The 25,091-nt window shown below is 43.2% G+C and overlaps 1 protein-coding gene across 1 annotated transcript in view; it reads right to left on the bottom strand.

The window, feature by feature from the left end:
* Positions 1 to 25,091, bottom strand: part of galnt18b (UDP-N-acetyl-alpha-D-galactosamine:polypeptide N-acetylgalactosaminyltransferase 18b) — a 317,312-nt gene that overhangs the window by 13,477 nt on the left and 278,744 nt on the right. Inside the window, exons 7-9 of the mRNA XM_060940841.1 lie at positions 14,813 to 14,998; positions 12,380 to 12,517; positions 6,022 to 6,117 (exon numbers count right to left, since the gene is read on the bottom strand). Coding sequence (XP_060796824.1) covers positions 6,022 to 6,117; positions 12,380 to 12,517; positions 14,813 to 14,998 — 420 coding nt within the window. The remainder of the gene's footprint in view (positions 1 to 6,021; positions 6,118 to 12,379; positions 12,518 to 14,812; positions 14,999 to 25,091) is intronic.

The raw sequence follows: 25,091 nt of genomic DNA, 5'->3' as shown, positions 1-25,091 counted from the left end.
ATATGGACACATCCACAAAAAAAAATGTGCATTTTGACAACAGGCCACTTTTTCCATGAAATACTGTAAAGACGTGTTCTATTCCCTTCTAGCGGGTTTATTGATGGCATGCAATATTGTTCTCATATCGCTTATCCTCCACGTACTATGCCACTCTCCCCAATGGAGAACGAGCATGCAATATTGTTATAATATTGCACGTTATCAAGATAACACGACGTCGCATGTGAAGATCCAATGACCAAACTTTTCTGCTGTGCATGCGTACAGTCATTTCTTTGTCGGCCGGGAGAGAGAGAAGACGAGGCTAATCCTGTGCTTGGTTTGAGCACTAAATAAATAAACTGAAAACTGAAACTAAAGATGCGCTGAACACCCAGAAGGCTACCAAAACTTTATTATATATTCTTCACGCATATTTACAGAGAAAAACATACCAACGGACATCGAAAAACTGGAAAAGAGACACATCGGAGATGTAAAACGTCAGTGCTAGTGAGTGACTCTGACAGTTTGTACACAAACATGGCCGCGAGGTTTGCTTCATTAAAAGTGGAAGATTTAAAGAGACAGACGCGCTGAACACCCGAAAGGCTACAAAAACTTCACTGGATATTCTTCATGCATATTTCCAAGAGAAAAACACACCAATGGACATTGAAAAGCTGGAAAAGAGAGCAACAGCGGAAATATCGTCAAAGTTCTACTTGGAGGTGAGGAACAGTGACGGAGACTCTTACAAGAGGACTTCACTCGTGGACTTCACTCAGCAAAGCCCTTTTGTTTTGAACAACTGCAATGGAACAATTAACTACGACCAAAAGTAACTGTGAACTTGAACTGTCTCCCTGGATAGAGCTTGGATACAAGTTGGGTTGCTGTTCAGGGTTTTTGAACTTGTACCATTTTTATTGTTAGAACTTTGGCTTTGTACAGTACATTGGATTGACAGAACATTGAATTACATTCAATCAGAATCAGCATTCAGTATTGGTAAGTTCCCCCTGTTCTTAACTTTTTGTAAAATCTATAATTGTTCCATCGAATGTATAATAATAATAATATATTATTATTATATTATGGCTTTTTATAATAATAATGGCTTTTTTCATAGTATATCAGATATATTCCATTCAGCTACTCGTCTTCGACTCGTTCATTATCATGCTAGCTGAATGGAATATATCTGATATCCCACTCAACGCCAGCCTATATTATTTAAATACGTCACTCAGATCCGCGATGCGGGCGGCACGGCGGTGTAGTGGTTAGCGCTGTCGCCTCACAGCAAGAAGGTCCAGGTTCGAGTCCCGTGGCCGGCGAGGGCCTTTCTGTGTGGAGTTTGCATGTTCTCCCCGTGTCCGCGTGGGTTTCCTCCGGGTGCTCCGGTTTCCCCCACAGTCCAAAGACATGCAGGTTAGGTTAACTGGTGACTCTAAATTGAGCGTAGGTGTGAATGTGAGTGTGAATGGTTGTCTGTGTCTATGTGTCAGCCCTGTGATGACCTGGCGACTTGTCCAGGGTGTACCCCGGCTTTCGCCCGTAGTCAGCTGGGATAGGCTCCAGCTTGCCTGCGACCCTGTAGAACAGGATAAAGGGGCTAGAGATAATGAATGAATGAGATGAGAGCCGCGATGCATTTCGTATGAAAAATGTGAGTTTTTCAACACGAGAAGATAAACTTCATATCTTCAAACCAATACGTGATTTTCTTTTTATTATATCGACACATTCACAAACAAAAAGTCCCCAAATTCATCAAAACAACTCACTCAGCGATTTCCTCATGAGTGACAAATAGAGATTATGTCCCGGTTTTGGTTCTCCACATCCCGGATGGAGCGCAGATGAAAAATACGAGTTGAGTGGTGGATTTCCCAGTAAAATACTCATGTGTATATAATACAGTCTATTTTTATTTATTCAGTGCGAAGCAGAAGGATCCGGTTTATACTTTGTGGAGAATTTTGAGTGCACAAACATTATTAGAAGCAACATTATTCTTCACACACTCGCTTGTGTATCTTTTCTACACCCAGAAGATCTAACATTCACTAGACGGCACATCAGAGCCAAAACGTCTGTCAGGTCCAAGCCGAGCTGGAATATGTTTAGCGATGATAAACACACAAAGGAGCTCGGTTTCGTTTTCGATCATTATTGTGATTGTCATTGTGAGCGGAGTCTCAAATCTAAAACTCGACTTTATATTTGAAGTATTTACTCATCTATAAAAACCACATCAAACAGATTTCTGTAGGTTTGGTGGTGACAGGGGTGGCACGGTGGTGTAGTGGTTAGCGCTGTCGCCTCACAGCAAGAAGGTCCTAGGTTCGAGCCCCGGGGTCGGCGAGGGCCTTTCTGTGTGGAGTTTGCATGTTCTCCCCGTGTCCGCGTGGGTTTCCTCCGGGTGCTCCGGTTTCCCCCACAGTCCAAAGACATGCAGGTTAGGTTAACTGGTGACTCTAAGTTGACCGTAGGTGTGAATGTGAGTGTGAATGGTTGTCTGTGTCTATGTGTCAGCCCTGTGATGACCTGGCGACTTGTCCAGGGTGTACCCCGCCTTTCGCCCGTAGTCAGCTGGGATAGGCTCCAGCTTGCCTGCGACCCTGTAGAAGGATAAAGCGGCTACAGATAATGAGATGAGATGAGATGGTGGTGACAGAGTTAAAAAAAAAAACACGAACTGTACTAGGAAACCATGTGAGTGTTTGGACTCAATAACAGTCCACAACAGCGCGTCAGCATGTGATTTGAGACACAACGTTCGTTAGTTTAGTCGAGGTCGATGTTACTGCTGGATGTGACTCCCAGTAACATTAGCACACAAAATCCTTCTTCAGTATTTCTAATATTAATTTGTAAAATTATTTCAGTGAACGAAACTAAAGAGGAGATGGTGAAAATCCACACAGGTTTCTTTCACGCTCCTTCCATAAATGTGAAACATCTCCTGAGAGAAAATTTCACCATACTGACAGTGACACACATTTTATAAACCATTTATGTCTCGGAGACTCAGAGTGAATCGTTACTCTAAAAACGAAACCGTATCAGGATGGCGTTAACGCGTTAACGTTAACCTGCGAAGTGTTCCTATAGAAACCGAATCAACACCTTCTGACCAATCGGACGTGAGGATTCAGCACTGTGCTGTGGTTTACAGCTCGTTATTGGGTTACTTCAGGTTTAAAATGGTTTTGTCCTGTTGGTTTCACAATGTTATGCTTGTTTTGTCCTAATGAGAAAGATTAGATTAGATTAGATTAATTTGCATCTATTCATGATATATTTTCCCGAGCTATGATATTTTTTGCATGAGTCATGTGATCAAAAAAAAAGTCATAATTATTATTTTGCCTTTTTTTCCAAATTAAAAGATTCAAATATATGTTCTGTATGGTACACACACACACACACACACACACACACACACACACTATGAGGAGTTTCTGAAGTACTTTTCTGATGAAATGTGCAGAAGTTAATTAGAAGAATCATGTTGCTGTCGTCCAAAAACATACAGAATAAAAAAAGTTCAGCCTTTACATGTGTAACCATGACAACATCCATCAAAAAGAGCAAAAATTTCACTGCAACCTGCTCTCTCCCCGTCTCTCTCCCCCTCACTCTCCCCCATCTCTCTCTCTTCCCCTCTCTTTCTCTCCCCATCTGTCTCTCTCTCCCTCCCCATCTCTCCCTCCCCCTCTCCTTCCCTCTCTCCCTCTCTCATCTCTCTCTTCCCCCTTTCCCTCTCTTTCTCTCTCCCTCTCTTTCTCTCTGCCCCTCTCCCTCTGTCTCTACTTCTCTCCCCATCTCTCTTTCCCTCATCTCTCCCCCTCTCTGTCTCTCCCTCTCTCTCCCCGGTCCCTCCCCCTCTGTCTTTCTCCCCCCGCTCTCTCTTGCCCCCTCTCCCTCTGTCTCTCCCCTCCCTGTCTCTCCCCCTCCGTCTCTCCCTCTCTCTCCCCGTCCCTCTCTCCCCCCATCCCTCTCTCTCCCTCCTCTGCCTCTCCCTCTCTCTCTCCCCTCCCCCTGTCTCTCCCCGTCTCTCTCTCCCCCCTCCCTCTGTCTCTCTCTCTCCCTTCTGTCTCTCTCTCCCTCGTCTCTCCCCCTTTCTCTCTCTCCCCGTCCCTCTCTCTCTCCCCTGTGTGTGTCTCTCTCTCCCCCGTCTCTCTCTCCCCTCCCTCTCTCTCCCCCTCTGTGTCTCCCCCCTCCCCCCCCCTTCTCTCTGAGGAAACATCCCAGAATTACGTTTCCGCTGCATGAGCCTGTACACTAAAACCACCACCATCTTCAGTATCCCCTGAGCAGGACCGGGCGCAACAGGAAGTGACACGTCTTATGGAAGATGAAGAATGAGTCACATGTCCAACAGGAAAGCGCTCTTTCTGATGTAATTTACTGCAAATGGCCATTTCAATGACATTCGCATTGGCATCTAGTTATAGCACGCAGAACGCAGCCTGGCACCACAGATGGCAAACACCTGGGGACACACCCAAGGGTCTGAAGAACATCTGGCACATCTGCCTTTCACTCTGAGGCAAATCAGGGCTCAAAACAGCTTCAGCTCGTCCTTCCACAGGTTCCTGGGTGATCACTGATCTACAGGTTTACATTAAACTTCAGGATCTTGATTCTGATTGGTCAGGACGGGTTGGTGAATTTTCTGGAACTGCAGCTCTGACCGTAGTGCAGCTGCAAATCACAGATTTATATCAACATGTTAGCGTTTCTATGGTAACAATGTACACAGGGACGTGTGATTCAAAAATGAAGAATCGTTGATGTGGTGAAGTTTTCTGTAAGGAGACGTTTATTTAACAGTTCAATCTGGAAGGAGTCTCCAGTGTCAGAGCTTTCAGCAGATCCCTCTGTCCTCTAGTTTAATGGGGAACATGATTTCTCTCTCTCTCCTCGCTCAAACACCACACACACACACACACACACACACACACACACACACACACACACACACACACACACACACACACACACACCAGTCTGTGAAAGAGAGACACAGAGAGAGAGAGAGAGAGAGAGAGAGAGAGAGAGAGAGGCACAGATATCGAAACACTGAGACAGAAAGAGAGACAGGGAGAGACACAGGTACACAAAGAGAGAAAGACAGAGAGATAGACAGGAGAATACAGAGATACAAAGAGAGATGCAGAAAGAGAGAGACAGAGAGATGCAGAAAGAGAGATATAGATACAAAAAGACAGACAAACAGAGACCAAAAGAGAGATCCAGAAAATGAGAGAGACTGTGAGGAAGACAGAGATACAGGAAGTGACAGAGAGAGAGAGAGAGAGATACAAACAGAAAGATACAGAAAGGGAGGTACAGAGAGAGAGAGACACAGAAAGTGACCGAGAGAGACAGAAAGGGAAGGACAGAGAGAACAAGAGAGGGAGAGAAAGAGAGATAGAGAGATACAGAAAGGGAGAGAGAGAAAGTGACAGAGAGAGACAGAAATGGAGGGACAGAGAGAGTCAGAGACAGACAGACAGACAGAGTCAGTCAGAAAGGGAGAGACAGACAAAGAGAGAGACAGAAAGCGACAGAGACAGAAAGGGAGGGACAGAGACACAGAGAACAAGAGAGGTAGAGAAAAAGAGAGATAGAGATATACAGAAAGGGAGGAAGAGAGAGAGAGACTCAGAAAGTGACAGAGAGAGAGACAGGGAGGTACAGATAGATAGATAGATAGATAGATAGATAGATAGATAGATAGATAGATAGATAGATAGATAGATAGATAGATAGATAGATAGATAGATAGATAGATAGATAGATAGATAGAGAAAGGAAGGAAGGAAGGAAGGTAGAGAGACAGAAAGTGACAGATAGAGAAAGGAAGGTAGAGAGACAGAAAGTGACAGAGAGAGACAGATAGAAAAAGAGATACAGAGAAATGGAGAGAGAAAAAAGAGAGAGACATAGAAAGGGAGATACAGTACCCAGTAACACACACACACAGAGCGGGAGAGAGAGAGACAGATGGACATTAGCGCTCACCTGAGGAGTCATCCCGTGGCAGAGGTAGAGGATGGGGACGTTGTCGGTGTCGGGCCCCTGATCCAGACACAGATCGCTCTTCAGAGAGTTCCTCAGCTGCACACAGGACAGACACAACACCCGCTACAGAAACTACTACAGAAACACGGACACATTTACTCTATAATCACAGCTGAAGTCCTGCCTCCAGCCTGTTGCTTTATCAGCGGTTCTGAGTGGTCTCTGTGACAGCACTGTGGTCCTCCAGGTAGCAGGATCACGTCCTCTTCCTTCCTGAGGCTCAACATCAACAACCACATACCAGACACCAACTTCCTGTCTCTCTTAAACACAATTAAAAAAAATCACATCTGAAGAAACTAAATGACGCGTTTACTTCGCACGCTGCCGAATTCTCCATTCTGATTGGTCAGAAGGTGTCGCTTAATTTTCACTTCACAGCTTTCTGTCCATGCAGTTGTTTCTATAGCAACAACTTGCACAGGGACTTGTCATGGCAGATATTTATTTCGCTGCCATTTTTGGCAGGAATCTGCAGTTTCAGTCAGATGTAAAGCTCTGAGACATGCTACGATCGAGACGATCACTTATACAGTAGCTGCTAGAACATAAGTGCTAACGCTGCAATGCAACTATAAATGGATAAAAAAAAAAGATGTTACATTTATTCATCTCATCTCATCTCATCTCATTATCTCTAGCCGCTTTATCCTGTTCTACAGGGTCGCAGGCAAGCTGGAGCCTATCCCAGCTGACTACGGGCGAAAGGCGGGGTACACCCTGGACAAGTCGTCAGGTCATCACCAGGGATGTTAACCGATGACCGTTTGACCAATGGTTGACCGAATCAACGTCAACCGGTTAATTTTTTTTTGGTTGTCGGTTAAAAAAAAAAAAATCAATCGTTTTGAAGCTGCTGACACTCGGCGAAAGAAAAGTGTAGACACAGGCTTTTTAGCTTACAAATTACTATTCTGTTTTTTTTAAAAATTATTATTAGAAGGCACATCGAGTTTAGTCCTGCCTTGGCCAGTGCATTCTGAAAGTATGTTTCGGATGCCGCCTTTTTCACGGCTGAATTGTGCAGATCCGATTTTTTTTTGGGGGGGGGGGGCGCGTTGGAGTGTCTGAATAATTTCATCAGAGTAAATTCTGTATTAAAATTACTAAATAAGCAAATGCCGTTACAGTCCATGAAACATAGGAAGTATGAGAAGAAAACAGTAAATCAGAAAGCTGCGCACATTTGCGCAGCTTCCACGAAAACGTGCGCAGCTTTCTGATTTACTGTTTTCTTCTCATACTTATACTTCCTATATTTCATGGACTGTAACGGCATTTGCTTATTTAGTAATTTTAATACAGAATTTACTCTGATGAAATTATTCAGACACTCCAACACTCCCCCCCCCCCCTTAAAAAAAAAAAATCGGATCTGCACGATTCAGCCGTGAAAAAGGCGGCATCCGCCAAAAGGCGCGCCGTTTGCATCCCTGTTAAACTCATAGGTTAACCGACTTATGAGGCTTGGTGGTCGGTCAAGATTTTTTTTAGTTTTCACCATCCCTAGTCATCACAGGGCTGACACATAGACACAGATAACCATTCACACTTACGGTCAATTTAGAGTCACCAGTTAACCTAACCTGCATGTCTTTGGACTGTGGGGGAAACCGGAGCACCCGGAGGAAACCCACGCGGACACGGGGAGAACATGCAAACTCCACACAGAAAGGCCCTCGCCGGCCACGGGGCTCGAACCCGGACCTTCTTGCTGCGAGACGACAGCGTTAACCACTACACCACCGTGCCGCCCCGCTACATTTATTAATAAATGTAAATTATAATTGTTGGAAAGTTGCCGTTGTATAAGAGGAATAAAAATGTCAGGATGTGCTGTTACTAGATAATAATCCACTTCATGATCCCGCAACATCGTTGATTATTTTCCCGCAACAGCACACAGCACCTGAAGTGTTTAACTCCTCACGGAACAAAGAAAGCTTCCATACGGATTTGTTTGCACGGATTTCTCCAGCAGCTTTAACACATATCCATGAATGACACGCTAACAGACAGGCCACACATTTCCACGTTTCCAAAGTGTTTCGTCAAAAGGAAATTTCCACGGAAACGTCTTTTTTTTTTTTTTCCCGTTTAACTTTTGACAGTCAGTCCTGTGTGACTGCGCAGCGTCCCGTTCTGCATTCTGCTCCTTCACTCCGGTCTGATTTTGATTGACAGCCCTCTGAGTAATGAGGGCAAGAGTTATTTCACAATCTGGAATTAATTTTAATAAGACAAACCCATTTTCTCCACCCAGAGAAACCACACGGTGAATTGTAAGGCATGAGGTGAACGGGCTGCGACCGCAGACGGGCGCGAGCGTAACAGTACAGGAGAGGTGAAAAGACGCGTGGCCATTTTCTGTTCCCGATTTGACATGAATGTAAAATCAGGACTGCGTCGAATGGGTTAACACAGACGGATTTTACTCATTCAGGACATTCAGTGGCTTGAGACAGGCTTCAAAACTGAAACTCGAAATGCCGTGCGCGGGCAAAGACCCGAACCTGGGGCTCGTAAAAGAGAAGCAGGATTAGCATGGATGAGAGAATTCGGTGCTAACAATGGGGGCGATGTGAGTGGATACCGCATCGTCTTATGATATCTGAAGACATACGCACGCATCACGATGTAAAATGTCGCTAACGAGCTGCGGGCTAAACACAAGTGCTGCGTTAAAACTGTAAAAATAAACAACTGTTCTACAGAGTCTGATGATACGCTTATATTTTATGTCGATAAAAACTTCTTCTAACTTCTAATGTTCATCTGGTTGAACATTATTTTTTTTTATCACATCTCACTGGGGCGGGCGATACGTCAAAAATATCATATCACGATTCTCGAAGGCAAAAGCAGTTCTACGATACACAATTACGATTTTGTGTACAAAACAAATTTGCTTTTTTTTTTTTTTACCTTTAAAAAATACCATTTTTATTTCCTGAAAAAAAAAACAATAATATAGAAAAGGAGGAAAAAAGAATGTTTTACAATTAACTTTATTTTTTCTTTTAATAATAATAATAATAATAATAATAATAATAATAAATAAAGACTTTAAAAAAGTAATAAAAAGATATCATGATATTGACGACATTTCAGAAAAATGTATTGTGGCAATCAATCAGAATATCGATATAAATATTTATCTTTTCAAATATTTAAAATATTTTTTTTAAAACACAAAAGAAAAGAAAAAGAAAAATTTATTCTGACAGCTGATCAGAATATATTGTCAATATCACGATATATTTTTATTGCTTTTTTTAAATCTCTAAAATATTTATCTTTGTAAAATATCTTTTAAATATTTAAAAGATATTTTAAACATTTTAAAATATACTTTAAAAAGATAAATATTTATATCGATATTCTGATCAATTCCCACAATATTTCTTTCTGAAATAACATCAATATATCTTTTGACATCATGATGTATATATTTAAGATACAATTTAAAATATAGTTTTAAATATCTTTTAAATATTTAAAAGATATTTTAAATATTTTTAAAAATTTAAAAAATATGTTTTAAAAGATCTCATCTCACCTCATTATCTGTAGCCGCTTTATCCTGTTCTACAGGGTCGCAGGCAAGCTGGAGCCTATCCCAGCTGACTACGGGTGAAAGGCGGGGTACACCCTGGACAAGTCGCCAGGTCATCACAGGGCTGACACATAGACACAGACAACCATTCACACTCACATTCACACCTACGGTCAATTTAGAGTCACCGGTTAACCTAACCTGCATGTCTTTGGACTGTGGGGGAAACCGGAGCACCCGGAGGAAACCCATGCGGACACGGGGAGAACATGCAAACTCCGCACAGAAAGGCCCTCGCCGGCCACGGGGCTCGAACCCGGACCTTCTTGCTGTGAGGCGACAGCGCTAACCACTACACCACCGTGCCGCCCTGTTTTAAAAGATATTTAAAAAAAATATTTTATATATTTAGCAAGAAGACAGAGTCGTCTATATCCTCCGCCCTACATACCAAGTTTCAATATATTATTTGTCACATGTTTCAAGTTCTGCTGCAGGAACCCAACCCTACCTCTCTACACTGACCTCAGCAGCCCATGTCATAAACCCACCGGACCTTTGTTCCAGTTGAGATAAAAATTTAAATTTCTCACATTTCTTAGTATCAAAAGGCACATATACATTACTTAACCAACACATAGACCAACTTTCAACACCATACCGCTCATAGTTTTCAAGTTCTGCTCCGGAAACAAAACCCACCCCGAAGACTAACCTAAGAGACTGAGTCTGAAATTGTTTCCATGGAAACATGAAAAATTTTAATTTCTCACATTTCTTAGTATGAAAAGGCACATCTACATCACCTTGTTAACATGTACACCAAGTTTCAAATCCGTATCATGAAGAGTTTTGGATATATGCGCCGGACACGAACACTGCTCTTAGAAACTCAGTCAAAATCTATGTTTTATGTAAAAATTTGAAAAAATTTTTTTTTCAAAAACCCAAAATGGCAAAAGGTACCAGTTCACATGTTGCTTGATATGTATACAAAGTTTCATGAAGATATCTTCAGTAGTTTTAAAGATACGGCCTGGAAATGAAAACGTGACCGGACGGACAGACAGCCGGACGGATGGAAACCATTTCGTTTGGGCGGGGCATAAATCTATATCATGATATCAAAAGATGCTATTGATGATATTTCAGAAGAAATTTATTGTGACAATTGATCAGGATATCGATATATCGTCTCACACAGGCACATCGATCTCCTGCGATCACACACCATCAGGTGTTAATGTTACTCTCACTGTCCCTCCTTTTCCTCTCTATATTCTTCTCCTGTTTCTGTGTCTCGACCTCAGCTTGCATTCAGAATTCGGATTACAGACTCGTCTCTGATTACCGTGTCTGCCTGGGAGCTTGTTCTAAGAAAAGCCGGAATAAAATGACTTGGCGTGTGCACTGTTCTGCCTCGGGCTTGTAAATATTACACCAGTCCTCCACTGCGCTACTTCAGAAACTTTCAGTCATAAAACCTCAACAACAGTCCTGTGAATTCTTGAATCTGATTGGCTGAGAGCTGTTCACCTTGATTAACTTTCTATAACAGCAGCTCTGACTGTTGTGCCAGCTCTGACTCAAATCGCAAGTTTATATTAATGTGCTCGTTCTGACACATCGTTACCGTTTCTATAGTAACAGCTCGTTCACGAGGACTCTGACGGATTTAACACAGCGTTCTTGGCTTCGTGGAAGGAGCTGTACCTTTAGCTTTTTTTCACCACTGCACTGCAGAGTCTTTGCGGAGAATCTGTTTACTGAAAATAAAAGAAATGAAACCTTTTTTTATTTTCGTAATTTTTAAACCCATCTCAACTCTGGGTGCCAATACTTTTGGAACAAAATGAAATTATTCCATAAATATAATGCCAGTGTCAATGTTAGTATTTTGTTGTTGTTTTTGTGGTGCAGCAAATTTTCTATGCACAGGTCATATTTATTGCAGAATTAAATTCAGCTCCAAAATTATTGGCACCCTTAATTAAATTTTTTTTTTTTTTTTAAATCTGAAAATTTGTCTCACAGTTCTCTTTTTCAGTGCAAGATCTCATCTCATCTCATCTCATCTCATCTCATCTCATTATCTGTAGCCACTTTATCCTGTTCTACAGGGTCGCAGGCGAGCTGGAGCCTATCTCAGCTGACTACGGGCGAAAGGCGGGGTACACCCTGGACAAGTCGCCAGGTCATCACAGGGCTGACACATAGACACAGACAACCATTCACACTCACATTCACACCTACGGTCGATTTAGAGTCACCAGTTAACCTAACCTGCATGTCTTTGGACTGTGGGGGAAACCGGAGCACCCGGAGGAAACCCACGCGGACACGGGGAGAACATGCAAACTCCACACAGAAAGGCCCTCACCGGCCCCGGGGCTCGAACCCGGACCTTCTTGCTGTGAGGCGACAGCGCTAACCACTACACCACCATGCCGCCCTCGGTGCAAGATTTAAAAAAAAAAAAAAAAAAAAGATAGGTGACTGACAACACACTGACAACGGAGACTCCTTCCATAAACGTTTATCGTTTTTCTGTGTCCAGTGCAACAGCTGTAGATAGCAGTGATGATTCAAGAACACACAAGCGTCGAATCTCTTAAATACACAATTGGGTAATAGCGTAAAGGTTACAAGATCAAGTTGTTCAACAAATAAATACATATAGCTCTATAATAATGAAGTGAGAGGTCAATAAAAGCTGACGGTAACGTGTGTGTGACGTCTCACCACTCCATAAGCGATGGTGTCCGTGTACATCCTCATCTCGGGGTAGATGTTCACCAGATACCACCTGAACGTCTTACACTGCAGCCTTTTCCTCAGGGCTTTCCTCTCGGAGATATCGCCAATGTCTATGCCCGAGTCCTACACACACACACACACACACACACACACACACACACACACACACACACACAGATATAAAGACAGAAACTCAAGCATGTCGATAGTTAATGGATTTGCTTTCAAATAAAAGTAGGGCCTCTGATTGGGAGCAAATGGAAAGTTTGGCTCAGAACTATAATAAAGGTTTAAGATTAAGTTGCTTCACTTCACGTCCTCATACTGCACTCACATCTCTCAAATACACTGCAACCCCGCAATAAGAAACCCCTTGGGGGACGTCCAAATAGTTTGTTATATCGATAAGTCCGTAATACTGAAATGGACCCACTTATCACACCTTATATAATACATAGGGCCAAATTACTCAATTCTGATTGGTCAATCAAGGAGGGCTTTTTTCCTCAACACGGGGCCGTATTTCTGAAATGCTATTGGCTAGTTTGTTGCTTGGTTACGGTTACAAAAATTAGCAAATTTTCAACAAAATGGCTGACTCTGCTGACTCAGCAATGCCGCGTTTCGCTATATTTGACAAGGAAATGATAAACCAGTTGAAAGCTGCAAGCGAAAATCTCATCTCATCTCATTATCTCTAGCCGCTTTATCCTGTTCTACAGGGTCGCAGGCGAGCTGGAGCCTATCCCAGCTGACTACGGGCGAAAGGCGGGGTACACCCTGGACAAGTCGCCAGGTCATCACAGGGCTGACACATAGACACAGACAACCATTCACATTCACACCTACGGTCAATTTAGAGTCACCAGTTAACCTAACCTGCATGTCTTTGGACTGTGGGGGAAACCGGAGCACCCGGAGGAAACCCACGCGGACACGGGGAGAACATGCAAACTCCGCACAGAAAGGCCCTCGCCGGCCACGGGGCTCGAACCCGGACCTTCTTGCTGTGAGGCGACAGTGCACCACCGTGCCGCCGCAAGCGAAAATGAAAATACCAAAAAAAGTACGAATTTTTGGCTTTCCGTGTTTAAGAAATGGGCCGCAGAAAGACAAATAAACGACTCTCTAGTGGCATATGAATGCTGCGAGTTAGACAAGGTGCTATCGCAGTTTTTTTTGTGTCATGATGAAAGACGCTTTAGAAACTGATTCATATATATTATGTCACCGTTTTGGTCCTCCACGTCCCGGATGGAGCTCGGATGAAAAATACAAAGGGTGGATTTCCCAGTAAAACACTCGTGTCCATATAATAAAATAATATAATTGGTGGTAAACCTCACTGGACATATCACGGCGATATAATATCGTTTTGGGATGATAATATTGTTATATCCCACAAGCTTAATATGAAGCCTGTAGCAGCACAGCAAGGATCAATGATTGGCTCAGCAGCTGCACAGATGAGAGAATACATGAGGTGCCCAAAAACAGATGCTTCGCAGTGGGGATAAAATTTCCGACTGTAGTGGCCATATTTTTTGCATCTCATTTGCATAAAGTTTCGGGGTTTTTTTGTGGTGCTCTCCTCGCTCCACTTCCTGTTCTAAGCTTTTGAAAATGAAAGACTTTCGGCCGTGTCGCATATCTGCTGCTGCTGCTGCTCTCTGACTCTGATCTTCTTTTCTTTGGTCGCTTCTCCTTTACTGTGAAGCTCAGACGCTTACGAGGCTGAAAATACTCACCTTCAACACTCCCAAATCTAAGGTCAGCAGCTGAGACTAAACTCGCGAACCTCTTTATGCTAACTCTCAGTGTTTTGAAGAACAGTCAGCTTTGCACTTTTCATAGAGATTGAAACGTGAAATTCAAAGCTCAGGATTCAACAGAATGTCCGAGCTGCTCGACTTCCAAGCTTTTCTCCTGCCACATCCATTTCTCCTCTTCTCAGACCGAAGCCTTGGCCAAGCATCCAGCAGTGGTTTGCTTGTGCCTTCTGTTCGTTACAAATGAGCTTAATTGCTGTGTGGCTGAAAAACGCACGATTTGAGCCAGGGCTCCTGAACACAGCATGAATGGCTGGGGGATACGATCAGCTCTGAGCAAATACAAACCATGAAATGCTTCCTTAATATGCAAAAGAAAAAAAAAAATCAAAAACATTTTTTTTTTCCAAAAGATCCATCATCGTTGTGCAGATTAAATGGGGCTGTGTTTAATTTGTATTCCACACACACACGCTCAAAATTAAACATCTGCTCAGAACTGATTATGCTAATCTAATCTCTTTACTTCAGCTACCAGTGGATAAAATTTGTGCCAGATTTCTGAAAACATGACACAGCACTGTTTATACAAGTCAAGGCTATTTACGTGGAGTCAGGCCGCGTGTGTAACAGTGTGGGATCGAATCACCTCCTGTGGAATGTTCCAGGCCATGTAGACGTGGCTCTTAAACTCGTCCATCCACACCTCAGCCACTCTCAGGGCGTTACGGCGCACGTGTGAAGTCAGGTCCTCGGTGTAAGGCTTGTGGGCGCGCTCGATATGAGCGATGCGGGCACAGGGCAGGACTTCCACACTGCCGCCACACTGCCACACCTACACACACACACAAACACATCACTTGCATTACAAACAGACAATCTGGTCATGTCCTTTTCTTCAAGGAAGTAGCACAACCGAATGTGATAATTTGCCAAATCATGGAAACCCTTTACTGTATTTCATTAAAAATAGTACAAAGACAACATATCAAATGTTGAAACTGAGAAATTTTATTGCTCATTTTGAATTTGATATCAGCAACACGTTTCAAAAAAGTTGGGACGGGGCGTGTTTACCACTGTGTTGCATCACCTCTACTTTTATCAGCACTCTGTAAACATTTGGGAACTGAGGAGACCAATTACTGTAGTTTTGAAAGAGAAATGTTGTCCCATTCTTGCCTGATATATAATTTCAGTTACTCAACAGCTCGGGGTCTCCTTTGTCATATTTTGTGCTTCATAATGCACCAAATGTTTTAAATGGGAGGCAGGTTTGGACTGCAGGCAGGTCAGTTTAGCGCCTGGACTCTTTTACTCTGGAGCCATGCAGTTTTAATATGTGCAGACAGCGGTTTGGCATTTATTTATTTATTTATTATGACTGGGAAACCACTACAGCTTGCACCAATTTCAGTGGCCCCATTGTACCAAATCTGCATGTCTTTGAACTGTGGGGGAAACCGGAGCACCCAGAGGAAACCCACATAGACACAGGGAGAACATGCAAACTCCACACAGAAAGGCACCTGTCATCCACGAGGTTCAAACCCAGAACCTTCTTGCTGTGAGGCAACAGTGATAACCACTACACCACCCAGCACGATGGCAGTCTGGATGGCAGCATACTGCTCTGAAACGTGTTTATATCATTCAGCGTTAATGATGCCTTCCCAGATGTACAAGCTACCCATGTCATGTGCACTAATGCCCCCTCATACCATCACAGATGCTGGCTTTTGAACTGTGCACTGATAACAAGCCGGATGGTCCCTCTCCTCTTTAGCCTGGTGGACGTAGTGGACATGATTTCTAAAAAGAATTTCTACTTTTGATTCGTCAGACCTCAGGACAATTTTCCACTTCGCATCAGTCCATCGTAAAAGAGCTTGGGCCCAGAGAAGGTGGCGGTGTTTCTGGATATTGTTTATATCTGGTTTTAACTTGCATTTGTGGATGCAGTCAGGCCCGCCGACAGGGGGGGACAAACGGGTATGTTGTCCCGGGCCCAGGAATGGGGGGGGCCCAGAACTGGGCTCTCATGAAGTTGTGATTATTTTATTTCATTTCAAAATGTGTTGATTTGGGGGAGAAATGTGCTATATTTGCATTCAATAAATGATTTCTAGATCTTTTGCCTTTATTGTCTTTGAAAAAGGCGTTAAGAACCCCCTACCACCCCTAATGCAAAAATGGTTTGGTCTGACTCTTTGATTAAGGGGAAAAAAACGACATCGTTCGATCATAGCGCTTCGACAATCAGCGTGCGTGCCATTTGCCAACATGCACAAGTCAGGAGCACAGAAAAGAAAAGAGAAAAAGAGAGGAAGAAACCAAGAGACTCAGGGGCTCACTGCATAAATATTTTAAAATAGATTGGGATGATGCAGCAGGTACTAGCAAAGGCAGTGGGGCAGCTGAGCCAGGTAAGACACAGCCAACTTTTTCCAGCCCCATAAAGTAACCCCAACCGCGGCACGCAGTTCATGTTACAAACGAGGGGAGAGCAAGTCACACTGAACACCATATCAAACGCACAGGGCATTGAATCATTTCATAACCACAACGGCTTAATAACATTGTGTTTCATATATCTGATTGAAGCTAAGAATATTCACATTAGCCCGCAATCATATCCCGCCGTTTCTCGAGCGGTGTGTTCTTCTCTGCTTTTCACACTGGACAGTACGCACGCACGCACAACAAAAGTCCGGCGCATTGCATTTCGCACCTGAATAGTTGCAGACTAAGGAAATGTTAAAATGTTAAAACTGTAAAAATGCTGAAATGCTAAAATGAAATGGTTGTTGACCGGTTGAATGGTTTTTGAATACCGGTCATTTAAGGGTTGGAGTGAGTAGAGACTGGGATAAGCAGTGATGGGAATAACGGCGTTAGAAATAAACGGCGTTACTAACGGCGTTACTTTTTTTAGTAACGAGTAATCTAACTAATTACTTTTTACATCGTTATAACGCCGTTCCCGTTACTTACAATAAAACACTATGCGTTACTTTATTAAAGCTGTTCTCATCTGGCACGCTGCTCGTTCAGCCTTTCTTTCCTCTGCTTTAGTGTGGGGTGGGGAGACGCGAGACAACAGCACAGTAAGCCAATCAGAGTAGATTTGGACAACATACGTAGGTAGGCCACGCCTACTGCACTACTGCACGCTCTTTCAGTTGGAAGACACAGCGATGGCGAGCGGTCAGCCCAGCACTGTGCTTTCACATTGGAAATACAGCCATTACTTTTCATTACTTGAAATAAAAGGCAAGAGTGTTTACGTGCAATGCACATTATGTCGAGGAACAAAGCGTTTGTCCTCGTCAGTGGCCAGTAATTAGTAACATAATTTTAATAACTACAAAAATATATTACATTTGATAGATGTCTTATCTCACATTGTCCCACAAAAATATTAATATAGTGTAGATCACGTTACTAATTGGTTCTGTTAAGTGTCCATTTCAGTCATTAAACACATTTAACATTCACTTTTATTATGATTACACTAATTGAATTTGATTTTTTTGAGGGGGAACAAAATGTAACGGAATAATTACTTTCCCTGGTAATTAGTTACTTTTATGACAAAGTAACTCCGTTACTAACTCAGTTACTTTTTGGGAAAAGTACCTAGTAACTATAACTAATTACTTTTTGAAAGTAACGTGCCCAACACTGGGGATAAGAGGTGTGTGTGTGGGTTGGCCTGGGGGGGGTGTTTAGGGGGGGCCCCATTCAGAGCATTTTGTCCCGGGCCCAGCCAAAGCTGTCAGCGGCCCTGGATGCAGTAATTAACTGTTTTCACAGACGATGGTTTTCTGAAGTGTTCCTGAGCCTATACAGTGATTTCCACTACAGACACATGTCTGCTTTTAATGCAGTGTCTCCTGAGGGCCTGAAGATCACAGGCATCCAATGTCAGTTTTCAGCCTTGTCTCTTGCATACAGAGATTTCTCCAGATTCTCTGAATCGTTTCATGATTCAGAGAATCATGAAACGATTCAGAGATTGATTGTACATGATTCATCTATGTACCATAGATGATGCGATCCCCAAATTCTTTGCAGTTTTACATTGAGGAACGTTATTCTGAAATTGTTGCACTGTTTGCCCACTCAGTCTTTCACAGAGCGGTGAACTTCTTCCCATCTTTACTTCTGAGAGACTCTGTCTCTCTGGGATGCTCTTTTTATACCCAATCATGTTACTGACCTGTTGCCAATTAACCAAATTAGTTTTTTGGGGTTTTTTTTAGCATTACACAACTTTTTTTTCAGCCTTTTGTTGCCCTGCCCCAACTTTTCTGAAACGTGTTGCTGACATCAAATTCAAAATGAGCATATGTTTTTCAAAAAACAATAAAAAATTTCTCAGTTCCAACATTTGATATGTTGTCTTTGTACCATTTTCAACGAAACGTAGGGTTTCCATGATTTGCAAATCTTCACATTCTGTTTTTATTTATGTTTTACACAACATCCCAACTTTTTTGGAATTGGGGTTGTATATCATCTGTGTGTGACTGCATACTATGTAAATGACTGCAACTCCTGGACTAGCGTGTCTTGTGGACCAGCCAGGCAGAACTTTGTGCTTCTACTCTCCTGTATAATAAAGAGCACTGCAGCTGGGACTCGACTGGAGAGCAGAGATGCAGAGTGTATAGTGTGAGACAGAGTGTTACGGCTGCCTGACCCTCAGCAGTTTCCTCGGCTACATACTGATATAACACACACACACACGCTGACCCACACTGAGAGAAGTCTGACAAAGTGCCGCTGCATTAACTACATTAACTCCAAACTGCACCTCAGTAAGTTCATCGGTGTGCTGAGTAACTGGTACAAAGTGCAATATTACAATAATCCAATGTGAGGTATGATATGAGGTCGAATAATTGATTCATTATGCACAGTAAGCTGCGGTAATTGTTTCATCACTGCATGGATTATAAATACTGCTTGATTTACAAAATCTCCCCTTTTATTTCATTCATATATTAATATTAATCCACACAAGCTTTCCACACCAGCTGGATCAGCTCACTCTGATGAAATATCATGTACCTAGTGGGATCAGAGACCTCATTGCTGATTACTACAGCAACTTAAGGATGAAGGTCCCGTCAGGAACAATAATATAAAGCTGGCACAAGGTAGAGATCGGCATCATCACAGGGTGTACCATCTCTGCGATGCTGTTCTCCCTAGCCATGAACATGCTCACCAAGTCCGCTGAACCAGAGTGCAGAGGGCCCAGAATGAAATCTGCTCAATGGCAACCACCTATCAGGGCATTCATGGATGACCTCACAGTCACTACAGAATCCACTGCAGGCTGTCGGTAGATTTTACAGGGGCTGGAACAACTGGTGGGGTGGGCCAGGATGTCTTTTAGACCAGCCAAATCAAGATCTATGGTGCTCAGAAAAGGCAAGGTGGAGAACAAATACTGATTCAGCATCTCAGGCACAGTTATACCAACCATCTCATAGAATCTGGTCAAGAGCTTAGGCAAGGTTTTTGACAGCTCTCTGAGAGACACAACATCTATCCAGTCAGCATGCACTGTGTTGGATGGCTGGCTGAAAACACTGGACAAGTCTGGCCTTCCTGGGAAGTTTAAAGCCTGAACCTACCAACATGGCATACTTCCCAGAATCCTATGGCCTCTCCTTGTTTATGCGGTCCCACTGTCAACAGTTGAGACCTTAGACAGGAAGGTCAGTAACTACCTCCAAAGATGGCTGGGGCTGCCAAAGAGCCTGAGCAGCATTGCACTCTATGGACACAACAACAAACTGCAACTGCCCTTCAAATCCTTGGAAGAGGAATTCAAGGTAGCAAAAGCCAGAGAAGTGGTGCAGTATAGAGACTCGCGTAATCTGAGGGTGGCTAACGCAGGGATCCAAGTGAGGACTGGCAGAAAGTGGAGAGCACAGGATGTGGTTCAGGAGGCAGAGGCAAGGCTGTGCCACAGGAGGTTGGTGGGAGTGGTTGCTCAAGGCCGAGCTGGGCTAGGATCCTTCCCGACCGCTCAAATGAACACTGTCAGAGGGAAGGAAAGGCGTCGCCTAGTCCAGGAGAAAGTAAGGGCAGCAGTGGAGAAGATAAGATCCTGCAGGGCAGTGGGGATGAAGAAGCAGGGAAGGTGGACAAGATGGGAGGATGCAGTTGAGAGGAAAGTGACCTGGGCTGAGCTCTGGAAAGCTGAGTCTCACCGTATCAAATTTCTCATCCAGGCAGTGTACAATGTACTCCCAAGTACAGTGAGCCTGCACACATGGGGTATCGCAGAGTCACCAGCATGCCCTCTGTGTTCCAAGTGAGGAACCTTGGAACACATTCTCAGTTGCTGCAAAAAGGCACTTGGAGAGGGACGGTACAGATGGAGGTATGATCAGGTCCTGAAGTCCATCACTGAAGCCATCAGCACAGGACTTGATTTGGCCAAGGGGTGCAAACCCTCCAAGAAGACCACCGCCTTTGTCAGAGCAGGAGAGCAGCCCAATCCTACCAAAAGAACAGCATCGGCAGGCATCCTTACCTCGGCATGGGACTGACAGCTGTTGGTTGACATTGGATGACAGCTGAAATTCTCCAGCCACATCGCAGCCACCGCCATACGACTAGACATTGTCCTAGTGTCTGAGTCAACCAAGCAAGCTGTGATGCTGGAGCTGACAGTTCCATGGGAAGATCGCTTGGAAGAAGCCTTCGAAAGGAAGCTCTCAAAGTACACAGAGCTGGTTAACACCTGTCAGCAGGCTGGATGGACAGCAAGGTGTCTCCCAGTGGAAGTAGGCTGCAGAGGATTTGCAGCTCGTTCCCGACTCAGAGCCTTTAGCAATCTGGGCATCATAGGAGAGAGGAAAAGGAGAGCCATCTGCAGTATTACCAGTATTACCAACACGGCAGAGAGAGCCTCAAGATGGCTGTGGCTCAAAAGAGGAGCACCATGGAGCCAGTAGCTAGCCACCTGGACACAAGCTGGGGTCTGATCAGCCCTGGCTGGGTCACCTGGAGGAGGGTGTATGATGCTGAAAGACCCGAAACACCCAATGATTCCAGGAATATCACTGAGGATGTGTCCAGAGGCAGCATCAGAAGATGTATGTTCACAGATATTGTTTTTTAAATATTAATATTTATTTTTTTCGTGGTCCGGTTTCCATCAAATCCTGCACTCTGATTGGTTGGCGAGCGGGTCCGTATCCTATGGTACGGACCCCAGTTACGGACCCCGGTTACAGACCTCTGGTGAGTCGCTCATTCACAACAACAACAAACATAGCAGCATTTTTTGTCAACATTTATCTTTTTTTATAAGATGTATTTATAAGATTATCAAAAATCATAAATTTTTGCCAGCATTTCTCAGGAGAATAGAGTTAATTTTACAGCATGGATAGTGATAATGACAGTCTTCACAGCGAAAGCGAGTTTTACTACCCTGAGCAAGAAGAAATAAAAGAAAACATTTCAGGAGAAAGCTAAAAACTGTTGCTAACGCCGAGCAAAAACATGGCTGAATCCTGAATGACTCAATTTTGTATAAATAGGGGACAACATAGGCGGCAAAATGTAGTTTTTTTCCTGCCATGGAAGTGCACTTGTATACCGAGCAGGAAGCAATTTGCATTACAGCCATGAATGAGGATTCAAAATGGCGGCTCGCCTCGCCTCGGCTCGGCTTTCCCTTTCGGGCGCTCTCGTTTTCTGTTAGAATTTGGTAAAGAAAAAAATATTATTTACCAGCTTAAGGTCAGTCCGTATGGTGAAATAACGTGACCTTGGCCTTGAATACTGACCTCGGCCCAGAGGGCCTTGCTCAGTACTTTCAAGACCTCGGTCACGGTATTTCACCATACGGACCTCCCAGCTGGTAAATAACATATATGTATTATGAAATATATGACACTCCGACTAGGAAAAAAAATTATTTTGAAAAGTTATTTCAGCTCACATTCAAACAAGCCACATTTAATTTAACAAAACAGAATAGCTTTATGGGCTGAGTCTTAGTTTTCTCTCGCAAGTCCGCATTAGACAGTTTAAAGCTCCAATCCAGTTCCCCATCGAGACCATCGTATTCTGGATCATTACATTTAGGGGACCTTTTCCTTTCGTAGCCCCCGTTTATCATCTTACATGAGAAGACTTGGCATCCTACTTCGATCTTTTGGATTTCATTGGCAGCGAGATGGTGGCACGGTGGTGTTGTGGTGAGCACTCTTGCCTCACAGCAAGAAAATTTTTTTTTTCCTGTAACATTTAATTTTGTGCTGGAAAATGAATGAAAGTTTGGAACTCGAAATTGCTTTTGTAAAATTTGTATGAACCCCCCCGAAACAATAGGGTGCCTCAGACTTTTGCACAGTACTGTACAGTGGTGCTTGAAAGTTTGTGAACCCTTTAGAATTTTCTATATTTCTGCATAAATATGACCTAAAACATCATCAGATTTTCACACAAGTCCTAAAAGTAGATAAAGAGAACCCAGTTAAACAAATGAGACAAAAATATTATATTTGGTCATTTATTTATCGGAGAAAATGATCCAGTATTATATATCTGTGAGTGGCAAAAGTATGTGAACCTCTAGGATTAGCAGTTAATTTGAAGGTGAAATTAGAGTCAGGTGTTTTCAATCAATGGGATGACAATCAGGTGTGAGTGGGCACCCTGTTTTATTTAAAGAACAGGGATCTATCAAAGTCTGATCTTCACAACACATGTTTGTGGAAGTGTATCATGGCACGAACAAAGGAGATTTCTGAGGACCTCAGAAAAAGTGTTGTTGATGCTCATCAGGCTGGAAAAGGTTATAAAACCACCTCTAAAGAGTTTGGACTCCACCAATCCACAGTCAGACAGATTGTGTACAAATGGAGGAAATTCAGGACCATTGTTCCCTCCCCAGGAGTGGGCGACCAACAAAGATCACTCCAAGAGCAAGGCGTATAATAGTCGGCGAGGTCACAAAGGACCGCAGGGTAACTTCTAAGCAACTGAAGGCCTCTCTCGCATTGGCTAACGTTAATGTTCATGAGTCCACCATCAGGAGAACACTGAACAACAATGGTGTGCATGGCAGGGTTGCAAGGAGAAAGCCGCTGCTCTCCAAAAAGAACATTGCTGCTCATCTGCAGTTTGCTAAAGATCATGTGGACAAGCCAGAAGGCATATTGGAAAAATGCTTTGTGGGTGGATGAGTCCAAAATAGAACTTTTTGGTTTAAATGAGAAGCGTTATGTTTGGAGAAAGGAAAACATTGCATTCCAGCATAAGAACCTTATCCCATCTGTGAAACATGGTGGTAGTAGTATCATGGTTTGGGCCTGTTTTGCTGCATCTGGGCCAGGACGGCTTGCCATCATTGATGGAACAATGAATTCTGAATTATACCAGCGAATTCTAAAGGAAAATGTCAGGACATCTGTCCATGAACTGAATCTCAAGAGAAGGTGGGTCATGCAGCAAGACGACGACCCTAAGCACACAAGTCGTTCTACCAAAGAATGGTTAAAGAAGAATAAAGTTAATGTTTTGGAATGGCCAAGTCAAAGTTCTGACCTTAATCCAATCGAAATGTTGTGGAAGGACCTGAAGCGAGCAGTTCATGTGAGGAAATCCACCAACATCCCAGAGTTGAAGCTGTTCTGTACGGAGGAATGGGCTAAAATTCCTCCAAGCCGGTGTGCAGGACTGATCAACAGTTACCAGAAATGTTTAGCTGCAGTTATTGCTGCACAAGGGGGTCACACCAGATACTGAAAGCAAAGGTTCACATACTTTTGCCACTCACAGATATGTAATATTGGATCATTTTCCTCAATAAATAAATGACCAAGTATAATATTTTTGTCTCATTTGTTTAACTGGGTTCTCTTTATCTACTTTTAGGACCTGTGTGAAAATCTGATGATGTTTTAGGTCATATTTATGCAGAAATATAAAAAATTCTAATGGGTTCACAAACTTTCAAGCACCACTGTATATAATGTATTTCTATGCACAGACTTGCGTTATGGTATCATTAAGAATCATTGCAAGTCTTCCTTCCTTTTGGAGCTTCACTTAAGCTCATTTTACACCAGACCACAACGGTGCCACATCTAACACGAGCCATTTTCAAACTCTTGAAATGAGGTCACTCGTGCCAGGACCCCTGCAGCCTTTTCCGGCTAATCAGCCAGCTTATCTGTGTACATTTAACAACAAAGACTGGCTCGGGTTCTCAATACTGATTGGTCAGAAGAGGAAAACAACCGCTCAGTGGCATTTTTGGAAAAACAGACTTATGAAATTCTTGGGTTTCAGTCACGCAAATTTTCTTAACGATTTCACTTCTGGTAAAACAGCTGGTTGTCAAGCAAACCAAAATGGCTGCCATAGTGCAAACAACTAGCAATAACTTACAGTATTAGCGTACACTCGTAATCTAGAAGCCACTGCTGGCTTTAGATATATTCAGAAGATCGCTATGTGCGATGGAATCGACCCCTACAGTCTGGGAAAGAAGGATTTGTCATACGATCTCGAAAACTACCATTCAGTCGAGTTCCCCGACATCTCGAACTATCTGGTGTTGCAGACGTCCTTCTACACCGCAAAACAGATGAAAGCGTGGAAGAGTATGGAGGCTTAAAACTTTTTTGTATGTGGCTGGGTAAAGGACCTCGCTATCAAGTCGCTGCCGAATGAATCCTGGATTGTCTTTGCCCGTGTAAGTATGTTTTTTTAAGCTTTTCGTTTGCACAAAATGACACATAGGAAGAAAAGCACTTGGAAAACACTAAGGCCATAGCTGAGAGGGAAATACAAACCTTTCACAAAGTGATCCCTGCAAACTTGAGCATGCTTCGACTCGGCTCCCTTCGATTTCAGTGAGTGGTTCAAAAGCCACCTTTCTCGAC

This window comes from Neoarius graeffei, chromosome 15, assembly GCF_027579695.1.
Source record: "Neoarius graeffei isolate fNeoGra1 chromosome 15, fNeoGra1.pri, whole genome shotgun sequence".
Lineage (NCBI taxonomy): Eukaryota > Metazoa > Chordata > Actinopteri > Siluriformes > Ariidae > Neoarius > Neoarius graeffei.
This window is presented reverse-complemented; position numbering and strand designations above follow the sequence as displayed.